The sequence below is a fragment of the Poecilia reticulata genome, linkage group LG22 (genome assembly GCF_000633615.1).
Source record: "Poecilia reticulata strain Guanapo linkage group LG22, Guppy_female_1.0+MT, whole genome shotgun sequence".
Classification (NCBI taxonomy): Eukaryota; Metazoa; Chordata; class Actinopteri; order Cyprinodontiformes; family Poeciliidae; genus Poecilia; species Poecilia reticulata.
In genome coordinates this window covers 12,444,185-12,456,147 of record NC_024352.1, presented here as the reverse complement: position 1 = coordinate 12,456,147, position 11,963 = coordinate 12,444,185, and the positions used below count along the sequence as shown (strand labels likewise).

At 41.0% G+C, this 11,963-nt stretch overlaps 1 protein-coding gene across 6 annotated transcripts in view; it reads left to right on the top strand.

The window, feature by feature from the left end:
• The first annotated feature begins 631 nt into the window (after nt 1-631).
• LOC103458589 (AT-rich interactive domain-containing protein 1B-like) overlaps nt 632-11,963 on the top strand; it is a 199,298-nt gene continuing 187,966 nt past the window's right edge. For 4 of the 6 annotated variants that reach the window (XM_017302536.1, XM_017302539.1, XM_017302538.1 and 1 more), the window contains exon 1: nt 632-2,225. In XM_017302536.1, coding sequence (XP_017158025.1) covers nt 1,035-2,225 — 1,191 coding nt within the window. In that variant the 5' untranslated portion in view covers nt 632-1,034. The remainder of the gene's footprint in view (nt 2,226-11,963) is intronic. The other 2 variants (XM_008399505.2, XM_008399506.2) reach the window with 2 other exon arrangements.

Here is an 11,963-nt window from a genome sequence, read left to right as displayed (position 1 = left end):
AGCCTTGAATATTTGAAGTGATTGTCTGGATTTCTGATTATTGCATCTGTGCTTGTTTGTTCTATTGCGCTGAAATTTGCATAGCTGCAGTGACGCGATTGCAAAGTGTTGTGGAGGGAAAGCTGGAATTCTGCAGCTTTACATATGCTACGAGGCGTAATTACATTCTTATTCTGATGGCAGCTTGATTGCACACCTCTCGGTTGCGTGTCCGACCGCTGCTGTAGGAGCTGCAGAGAAACCGGCTTGAGCCGAGGGACAGAGGAGCGGGAGAGGGGAGGTAAAAGCAGATCTGGATAATGGAGTGGTGACGCGCAAAAACTTCGCATTGGCGTTTATTTATGTTTATTTGGGTGAGTGCGGAGGTTAAAGCGATGTTGGTGCGTAATTTTGCAAAACACAACCAGCCACTTAAGATGTGAAAACATAAAGTGCGCCTCAGATGAAGAGGCGATAACAACCGCTTGACTCCATATGGTCCTAATAAAACTGTTAAAACCTTAAAATTACACTATTAAACTAAGCGTATTTTAAATCACACGTTTTTATCTTAATGTTACGTTTTTTTTTTTTTAAATGCACCATTGAAAGTGGTGCGGAGACGAAATGAAAGCATATATTTAGTGCGTAATGATTCACTACTCCAGTCCAGGTTTTCCATATGAAGAGCGCCGGAGCCCTGGAGGTGGATAAGCTGGTGGAGCCCGCTCTCTCTCATGCCATGCTGGGCCACAAGGCTCCGGGAGACGCTGCTACACATTACAGAGAACCGGGGATGGAGGAGAGGCGGAGAGGGGTGGAAGAAGAAGAAAAAGTTTCGTTCAAAGCTGGCAGAGAAACTTTCAACATGAAGCCTCGCCATTTCACCACAGCAAAACCTTCCTTATAGAAAGAAAAAAAAGAGACTTCTTTTGGTATTGTTTTTTTTTTTTTCAGCGCTCAGATTGTGTTTCTCCCCTTCCCCTGTTGTCATTTTCTGTGCGCAAGGCTGGTCGGGGCTTGCTGTCACTGCGCGCTGAGATGTTGGAGTGACCATGGCTGCGCAAGTGGCATCGGCTCCGACCAGAACTAATAATAAAAATAAGAAATTATCCGGCACTTTGGCTCCGGAGCTCAATTCGGGGAAATCCGGAGGAGGAGGTGGAGGAGCAGGGACCGCGCAGCGGAGCGGACAGATGCTGGGTGCCGGCGATGGAACTCTGAATAATGTAGACCATCACCGCCGAGGCGAGCTCGGCAGCATGGTCCATTCAACTTCCGCGGCGCACAAAGCTCCGGACGGCCACGACAAGACCGGGATTAACCTCTCGGCGTCAAACTCAAACACTTCCCCGATGGAAGCGGCTCTGATCGCGAACCACAAGCTGAAATGTGCGGGGAGCGGAGATGCGCCTCAACCTCAACAGCAGCAGCCGCCGCCGCCGCAGTTCGGCCAGTTTGCGCCACATCAGCAGCGACAAAGTAACAACAGCAACAACGGGCAGCCCGCCCGGGGGGACAGAAGTGTGGACCACCAGCAGCACGGTGGTAAGGAGAACCTGTTGGTGGGGCAGGAGGAGTCCCAGCAGCAGCACGGCCCGGGGAAAGGTGAGGGGGACCTCACCTGTAAACCCACGGAGAGGATGATGGGCTCCAGGTTTGAACACTCCAACTTGGGTCCCCCTACTAACAACTCTGAGTTTAATAACAGCTATTACACTTCAAGGCCGTGTTACGATCAGCATGGCGGGCAGCAACAACAAAGCAGTGGAATGGGGGTAACTCAGGACTCCAATGAAGGGGGGTACCACAACAGCCAGTACGGCCAGTACCCAGCGTACCGGGCGGGCTACGGCGGAGGGGCCTACGGGATGATTGGCTCCTCCGGATGCAGGCAGCCTGGCAACATGATGATGGGCAGCAACTCCTCTGCGACCCACGGCAAGTCCCCTGTTTCGGGTGGGTTTCAGAGGTACGCGGGGCAAACACAGCAGCAACAGGGGCCCTCAGGGGCCACGCCAACCCTCAATCAACTGCTCACGTCCCCCAGCCCGATGATGCGGGGTTACGGAGGTGCTTATCAGGACTACGGCGGCCCGACGCCTCAGCAGCAGGCGGGCATGGCTTTGGGGAAAGACGTGGGCTCCCAATATGGAGCCAGCACTGGCCATTGGGGAGGGCAGCAGAGGAACCACCCGCTTTCAATGAATGCAGGCAGCGGAGGGCAGGGCCTCGGCAGAACACAGGTGAGTTCTGGGAGTTGAGGTGCGCCTTGGTGAGCTACTATGAAAACAGTCACGGGCAGTTTGTTCCAAAGTTGCAGGTTTTAGTTAAATATGTATTTTATTACCTTTTTAACCGTTCAATGTTTTGACTTTTTACTGTTCTTCAGCTTTCAGCTTTACAACCAAAATGGGGTCGGTGTGAAAGACAAAAAGGGAGACGCTGATTTTGCTCTTAAGCAATCATAGCTTCATGCTTACACAATTATTTGGTTCTCACGTTAGCTGTCGTATTATTGCAGTTTTAGCGCACAGATGTAGAAACTCTGCCGACGTGTTTGTCAGACACGTTGCGAAACGCCCCCGCTGACGACGTGTTCCGCTGAAAGCGCCCGCGGAACAAAATGCGATAGTTCTGTAGAAACGAAAACTATTCAGAATCAAATGTGTTTTACAATACTTTCTTTTTTTTTTTCTTCCCTGTTTCGATAAGCTCATTTGAAACCGCTCCCGCTTAAGGACCGTCCGTCCGCTCTCCGTGCGCTTTTCCCCCGTGTGGAGCAGGAGCGCATCCACGCTGCTCGGTTTATTCCCATGCAGCTCTGCTCACAATTTGAATAGTGGTGGTAAACTGTGTTAAAGCTCTCAGAGTTGACATCCAGCCTGCCATCTGATTGGCTCCCAGTGGTCCCACTAGGCAGAGTGTGTTGAGGAGAAAAACGGGACTCTTGCAGGATTTTGCCATTACGCGTTTGTGATGTTGCATTTTCTGCTTATATTTCAATTAGATTGTTTCACGATGAATGATTTATGTTATTTCCAAATACGTATGTAGTTGTAGTATTCTTTTGTTCACACACGTAGTTATTCATGTTAATTTCTAAGGATTCTCTCTTTTTAATCAGTTTCACGGTTCAGAGTTGCATTATTGATATCAATTACAATAAATCTCTATTTTTCTCATTCTCATCTGTAATTAAGCTGCTTAAACCGCTCCCTGTGACCTAGCATCTATGTCAGATGTGGAGATCTTCTCCAGTGAGACTTCCATCCATCTGGCTGAATATCTTGCAAACTGGGAATTCCTGACTGTTAGAACAGACTGACTAACACATTTTTATTGTATTTATATTATATCATGTTACACACACTTAAAGTATACTTCCTGGGCAATTTTGTAGATTATTGATGTTGTTGTTGTGGCATCACAGTTTTAAGTTACATATTTTCTAATTTTATGGCAGTTTAAAGTAGTGTCAAATGACGCAGCTTTGTTTTGGGATGTGGACGGCTTCACATCTCCCAAACTTAAGGCTGCTGGAGCTGCCAGTTCACAGGGGTGTCTCCAAAAAGTTTTGTCATGGGTGGTCAGATGGTGCCACCACTGAGCTTCACTGAGTGGCACACTATGAAAAAAAAAAATCAGGTTTTCTTGATTCTTTTAGGTATGTTTCCATAGCCATTTGAAATCTAACTCTGATCTAAAAATAAATTAAAGTAGTAGTAGTTTAATATAAATTAAATTACTATATCATTTGTTTTCTTGTACTTATACGTCACAGTTCAAATGATTTTATATGTCACAACATGCTTTTTTTTTAAATTTAGCATTAAATGATTTCAAAATACTGTAGCTCGATTTGTTTCTTACCTAAATATGTGATCATACTGTTATATGTGGGTGGGGCCAGGAGGGACTGGGTAAACAGATAAATGCTTACATTTTGCAACTCAACAAAGCTTGTCATTTTCTCTCCTAAATGCATCCAAAAAAATATATACCATGCATGTAAGTCCATTTGATTGGGAATGGGGGACAGAAAATCTTAGTGGGGCCAATGCCAGTTTGGAAATCTGAAGCAAAACTGGGCAATGTCCTTCTTACGAAGAGCCATTTCACTGCAGTTGTTTTTGTTGCAGCGAATTATGTGCACTGCTGGATGGCACATCTGGGCAGCTGGAGGGCAAGGAGGCTGAGCGCAGCTTATACTGTCTGCCTCCAGTGGAAACAAAAGTAGTTCATTAGCCTACATTGTTTCAATCAAAGGCAATTTGTGTTGGGTGCTGAGAAAATGAGGTGAATGCTTTAAGCGTGGGCGGGTTTGCTGTTCCATTGATTGTATAAAATTATTCCATGTAACGTAGCGTAGTCCAACTCTTTTCGCGTTATGATTATTAGCGGCTGATTCTGTCTGTCGAGATGCTCAGAAACGGTGTTTCTGAGCATCAGCTTCAGTTTCTGGTGTGGATAATTAAAGAAAACCTACCCTTCAGAGGAGTTGGTGCTTTAGTTTTTTTTCCCCCTCTTTAGCATAAGGTGCTGTTTTCTTTCCTAACTCCTGCAACATTCCAGGAGCAGTATATCTGCGCTCCAAACATCCCTATGTTTAATTCATGTCAGGAGCAGGAGCACTGTTCTCCTGTACGCTGCTGACAGGCTATGTGTAAAAAAGCAGAGCGATGTAGTGCATAATACTGGTTCCAAATTGGCACACTGATACGGTTGCGCTTCACTTCAGAGCAAATTTGGTCAAAGCTCAAAGTCTGTCACCTGTTGACGCCCTCCTCCCCCCAATTGTTTTCAAATTCAATTTCCCTCCCCACTACCTCTCCACAGGAGCTTGCTGTGAGCAAAACAAGCGTCCCTCATTTACACCACCGCCCTCCCTCGCCCCCCTCGCCGCCTATGCACGTGCTCCTGTGGCCACTCAACAGAATGGAAACCGAACTGCTGTGTTTGTTTGTCCTGCAGGAACCCACCTTAGCTGTGGATGGCGTATTTGACAAAGATGCGCAGGGGAAAAATAAGTATTGAACATGTCAAAATTTTCTCTGTGGAAATGTTCCTGATGGCACTATTGACACAAATGCAAAGGAATGCAAATTAAATGCATCAAAGTGAAACGACACAAGAATTTAGTATTGAATATGCTTATTAAAATACATTGTCTAATTGCTTCAGACCAGTTTGTTGGTAAAGACTTCTTCAAGATGCCTGCTGTAGTTAGAAACTAGTTGTCATTTATCCATACAGTCATTGTTTCATTTTCAGATTCTATCCACACTTAATTAATATGTTGTTGTGTAGAGTTATGCGCAGTGCCATTCTTCCTCCAAATATTGTGCAGTAACATCAAACATGTCAGTTGTATTCTCATGTGACTTGACTAGATTCTCCAAGTATTTTATTGGCCTGTCCAAACATTCTGCAGCCATCGTTGAACAAGTTTTCACGACGTACCTTTTTTTTTTTTCTACCAGTGGAGTGGAGTCTTGCATGTTGACCATTAACATGGGTTAAGTGTACTACTTATTGTTTATTCTAATTCCAGGTCTTTCTGAAATTCTCACCAAACTCTTCTGACTATTATCTTGACTTTCCTGTCAGAAATTTTGTAAGCAATACCTTGTTGTCGCTGGTTTATTGTTGAAAGGGATGTTCTTTCAGCTGCTGAATTAAGGGCCCAAATCAGAAGTTTAGAAATACATCTTCCACCAATGCCATCATGCCATCAGTATAATTGGCTCCAATAAAGTTGCCAAGGTCTTCACAGAGCTCTGTGGTTTAATCTATCATAAGATCCTTTTTTGTGTAATCACCTGGTAATGGGATACCTTTTTATAGCCGATCAATTAGGAACAAACTAGCTGATATTAATTGTTTCTGATAGGGGGCAGAATTTCTTTCTAAATACAGGTAGAGCTGGCTTCTTGCCTTTTTTTTTGCCATTTTGCACCTCCTTTCTTCATTTGCTTAATCCTTTGTTTATGCATCCTCAGAAAATAGCTTTGTAGCTTAGCTTTAAATCAGAGTACTTTGATTCTCTTTTTCCATTTTGTTTCTCTCACTTGCAGCGTTCACCTACAGTATGTAGCAGCGAAACCATATGTGCAACCCTAATGACTTATTTCAGCTCACATCATCAACGAAACACTCCTTATAATAAGCGTCTGTCTGTTATAAACTAATCAGAGCTAGAAAACAGTAAAAGTAATTAGCAGATAATAATGAGAGACTAATGAGAGAGAAATAGTGTTGTTGCTTCAATAATTACAACAGCAGCTCTTTGAAAATCTGACCCAATAAAATAAAAATGAATGAGCATCTATGATTCCCTCTAATTTATCACTATTTTGTTTAGTGTTTTGCGGGTAGAATTGAAATCAAAGCTCAGTGGAGCTCTATATCAAAGGCTAGACCCAATCCCATTCTTGGTAATGTGCTTACCTTGAAATGATCCCTGCTCGCAGTGCTCTGCAGCGCACACTGTTTACATTTCTGTCTTATGAATTATTAGTGTGATATGAACAAAGACTTTATAATGGGAGCGATGCATCAATGTCACTTTGTATTATGCAGCTATCTCAGGGAGCCTCGTGCATAGTGATGTGCCTGACCGTGGATGCGGGAATTTAATTTATGGATCATGTTCTGCATCAGATGGACAGCCCACGATGTCTGGTCATCAAATGTCTTACTCTTTCCTTCAGATTTTCTGTCTCGGTGCATCTCTTCTATATAGCCTGTGCCAGAGCGAGCGCACCGAAGCCTCCGTTGTCAGCATGAAGCAGACCGGCTTTCCCTGCCTCCTCCTATCAGTCGTTTGTTTAGTTTTTTTTCTGTTTTGTTTACATCTCAGTCTTGGCCAGACAGCGCTGTGGTGATTAGCGGTGGAGTGAATTTTTTTAATTTGCTCTGTTGTGTCCGATAAGGCCCCATGCAGCATTTTTCATCTGAGTGGATGAAACAGGGAAGCCGTGTAGGTAATTGGCAGGCCGGGGTTATCCCTGATCTGCCTGTGCATTCCACAAAACACCAATTAATTCAGATTTTTAAAACAAGTAAAATACCAGGTCAGTTATATTACTGGATGTAAGCGTGTGTATTATTAGCTGACTAATAAAATATTTTTTTTCATATGTCTTACTACACTGTGCTCTCATTACTTGCCCTGGAGTCAAATGTTAGTGTGTAAATGCCCTGAAGAGAGAGTTTAATTACTTCGAGCGGGTGTTGATTTTGTGTCAGCTGTTTCTCAGCTCCGTCTTATCTGAACTGTGGATGTGAGGGAGGCAGCAGAAAAACAGAAAACAAAGCAATTTTGAGGAGCAGCAATTATGGTTCATATGGGAGATTTAACTTTTGATTATATGGTTTTCTAGTCTTGTTGATCACTTATGGTATGTATGTGTCAATTATTTCTGTGAGTCATTTAACTATATATTTATTTATTAAGGGTAGATATTCTGAGATGTTGATATCTAAATGTATATATTTTCTTTTTCTGATATTTTTATATTTTGCTTGTATTTCAACAATAATTTTAGGTCATGGCATTGTATAAGTTAATATGAATAAGTTACAAAAGCCCTGATAGTTGAGGCTTTAACATACTTTGCCATTTCCATGAATGTGACACACTTGGACAAGCATCCGCCATTGTCCATACTACTTTTGGCTTAGCTGGACAACCACATTCCACTTTAAGTTTTACCGTTTCCACGACAGCCTATAGAGGGCGATAATGCACTCTGTAATCAGAGGAGGAGAAGAAGAAGGAAAAGCAAAAATGAAATGATTATCATCAGCTTCGTGTTCTAAGATTTATTGTCCACTCTTGGAAAACAGCAGATCTCTCCACATAGTATTTAAAAAAACAAAAAAACAAAGCTGCTTCATTGTTTACCTTCTGTAATTTTTGTGCCACCAACTGGCTGCTAGTGTTTTTGTCACTGCCTGTATGCGCCAGCAGTTAGCTGTGCTTCCTGTAACAGCGCCTTTTGTATTATAAATATTTTTTACCTTTAAGCGAGAGTCTTCCAACAAGCTGGCAACATTGTCAAGACCTATATGCTTCATGGCAAATAGAGATTGAAAGCTCAATAAAGATCTCTACTTGCTCTCCAAGAACAAAGACATTTTCACTCTCTCCCAGTGCTGCAAGAAAAAAAAAATAACACCGTTCCTTTCTGGGAACTGTGATTTGTGAGTTTCTTTCAGCTTGTTCCTGGCAGCAAATTCCTCCCCAGTGGTCCCACAACTATTATATGATTGACTCAAAATTTAAAGCGGGTGTGGTTAATGTCGAAAAGTAGAAATGTGGTAGCTGCGTTTTTTCTGCTGGCATAGGTTTCTGGAGTTCTGGACTAGCATTTCTCGCCGTGTTCTTGCCGTCTCGAGATGAAAACAGGCCTCAAGACAAAACAAAGTTTCTTTTAAGACCTCTCCGTGTCTGTTGGAGCCTCTACTCTGTGGAGTTCAGGTCATTTTGCCTCTTCTTCATATTGTATCTGGGGTAGTTCTGGATGTTTCGTACCCAACATTTTGAGGTGTGCATTTGAGCTGCCTTCTTGCAGGACACTTTATTCTGATCATGCCTCAGTTTGTCCCCATCCAAAATGGATGATGCAAATTTTTTAGAGCCTACTGTAAGAACCTTTGATCGGGGTTTTAATAATTAATATTTACATGCAAGACAGCCCCCAGAGTTGCTTTGGTTTGATCAGGGGCCATAGATCATTAAAGTCAACTGACCTAAAGGAGGAATAACAACCAACATTAATGGAGGGTGTAATACTAAATTATCATAAAATGATGTACAACTAAATTGATTTTTATATGAGATTTGAGCACATGGATGGAAAATGAAGAGAGAAACTAAATGGTAGAGCATAAGTAATAGTTTGACACAACATTCTGGGACATGTTCTGCGTGTGTGCTTAAGCATTGGGTAATTTTGCTAACATGACATTATTAAGTATTTATAAAAAGCGTGTTAAAATGCAAATTTTGAGAATACCATGTTTTTAATTGTTTAAGTTTGCAGCTAATTTTTATCTCTAAGTTTAAACCTCTATTAGGGGTAGATATTTATCATATTGTTTATCATTTATCGTGATTAATTTCTTATAATGACACATTTTGATTTATTGTTCTCACAATAAATTCTAATTGATGTTTAAACCCCCTCAAAACTCTCTTTCCTGTCGAGATTGGTAGTTATACTAGCTTCTCTACTTTCTTCAATAAAAGCATCAATAATTACCAATAAATTTGAAAATAAAGTTGCTGTGCAGCTTAGTGATACAAATAATAGTTCTTTACATGACTGGTGTCTTAAAGAAGTGCATTACAAGTGTGAATGTTTTTTAAGAGCATTAATTGTGTTTGTGGGGCTATGATTGCTGTGATACACAGTGAGTCTTACAGTTACCTAAAAAATAAGTAATAAATAATTCTTATTGTCACTTTTATTGTTATCACAATAAAGTTCCTCAAAATATCGTGATAAAACTTTAAGTTCATATCGCTCACTTCTAACCTCTATTGTAAAAGTTGCCAAAATAGGAAATCCATCAACAAAGAACTTAGGTGGACGGATTAATGTCCCCAATCCAAAGAAAGATCCAGGAATGGCATCGGTATTACACCCTGATGCCGATGTTGGATCAGATAGCCATCATGTCCAGAAAGACATGGTTAAAGTTGGTGCGGTCAGGTACCCATAGTCTTTCAACAGCCATATATTGTGGACTATGTTTATTTTTTTAAACACACATTTGTAGAGACTTTTGTAAGCAGTTATTATTTGGAAATCTAGAAATAAAGGCATATTTGACCTGAGTCACACAGAGCGATGCATATTTCTGAGGAATTTGACTGAATGACTTTACAGAGACAGAAAAGGGAGAAAAGTAAATCAGGGAGAGAACTCTGGCAAATGTCATTGCAGTTAAAGTCCTCTCCCTCTGGAGCTTCCCCACTTCAACCTTGTCAGCGACATGAGGAAGAAAAAGTATTTGGGCTTTTGGTCTTGGAACACACACAGTATGTCGGGGTGGTTGTGTGTGTGTAAGGTTGTGCGGGCATGAGGCCAAGTGGTGGTGCCCTTTACCTCCTGCAACCCCACAACTAGCCCCCTTCTGACCTTCACAAATGCTAATTAGCCATGTGGAGTTCCTAAGTCCAAGTAATAAATACACTTTTTTTTACATTTAATCTTTTCTTCTTATGAAGTGTGGGAGACAACTATACTCTTAAATTATGTTCTCACTTCAAATCTTTCTGCTTTTTCCAGATTTTTCTTTAAATACACCTTGTTCTCCATTTCTCCTCAGGCTCCCAACAACTTGCCAAGTCTCCCAAGGGAGCGGTAGTCAGTTCAGAGGTATTTAGACAGCAAGCATACCCTATCAAACATTAATATACTAAGCCATACTGATCTCTGAGGTGCTAACGAAACATTCTTCTGCCTCTGCTTACTGTTTCTTTGCTTCCTTTGTAATAAGTAACAAGTATTTCCATAATTGTAGCGGAAAATGTCATCGAATAGAATACAGATAACATAGTCCCATAAACAGTGTTTTTATGATTTGGAGAAAAATGTTAAATTTAGTGTAGTGCAAATTCCTCACTCCTGTAACTTTGCGAATGCCATACCTTAAGAAACAAACCTATGAAATACCCATGAGCATCATCACCAGCTTCTACAGCACAAGGAATCCTGCTAAGCTGTGTACTTTGGCAGCTCTTGCTGTTTGAGTTGATCATAATCGTTGCAGTCATGGCAGTCATAGTCATAGGCTATGAAAAACAAAAGGTACCATATACTGCCAGTGAGATGCTGTATGGAATTCGTGAAGTGAAAAGACACAAAAATAAAGATTGAGCAAAATATCTGATTGTTATTTTAATCATAATTTTTCTTTTTTAATACGTAGTTTCTGTAATGTTAGTTTTATTTTCACATAAATAGATTTTTTTTTTGTCTTGTGTAATTTATTAGCAAATTTCTATGCTGGCTTTAACTTCATAACCATATTATGAAGCTGGTTAAGAGAAAAATCCAATTTTTATCATGTCATAAAAATGAGATTTTTATGGCATAACATTGATGTAAAAATACCTCTGCTGCATGATATTCCCACAAACAAATGAAAAGCAAAAATGATTGACATAATGTAATTGCTTTTATATAAAACTGAAAAGCTAGGATGCTGCTGAGGTAAAAATAAATAACATAATAAATAAAGGTATGTTACAGGTTTTTAAAAATAGAAAAAATCTTTGTTTATTTGAACATATACTTGAACAAAATGACATACAATTGTATTACTCTGTTTCCAACAGAATGACTAGTGGAACAAACTGATACAGGGTTATGACCTGCTCAGTTAGTTAGTCTGGAGTCAGTTGCTAGACTGACGTATTATTTTAAAACAGCGTTACATTAATAAGAGTGATGATTGATGCTTGTATAATTATTTTTTTTTTACACCAGCCATATTGTCTATCTTGTAAGAGAGGGAGAAATTTTGACTGCCTTCTTCCTTCGTTCTGCTGCAGACTAGGCGCTCAGGTAGGGAGCGTAGGCACCTCAGATGACCTCACACAATCTTTGCATATCAAATAATCACTGCACTTGTACTTTGCTGCGGTAATCCTCTTACGCCTGTTTTCTGTCTCATTGAGAGGAGTGGAAAAGAAGGAGCAGGTGTTTAAAAGACAACAAAAAGGCTTACAGCTGCAAATATCATTGTGTTAATACGGTAGAACTAGTTTCTGTTTTTTTTTTTACTTAATGTTTTCATAGCATGAGCATCATACTGTCCATGCATATATCTTTATGACAAGCCATATATTTTTCTTACCCACAACATTCTCTTGTCACTCTTTACAACTCCCCACCAAACCCTTTCCAAATCCACCAGAGTTGCAGTGTGTGTGTGTGTGTGTGTGTGTGTGTGTGTGTGTGTGCGTG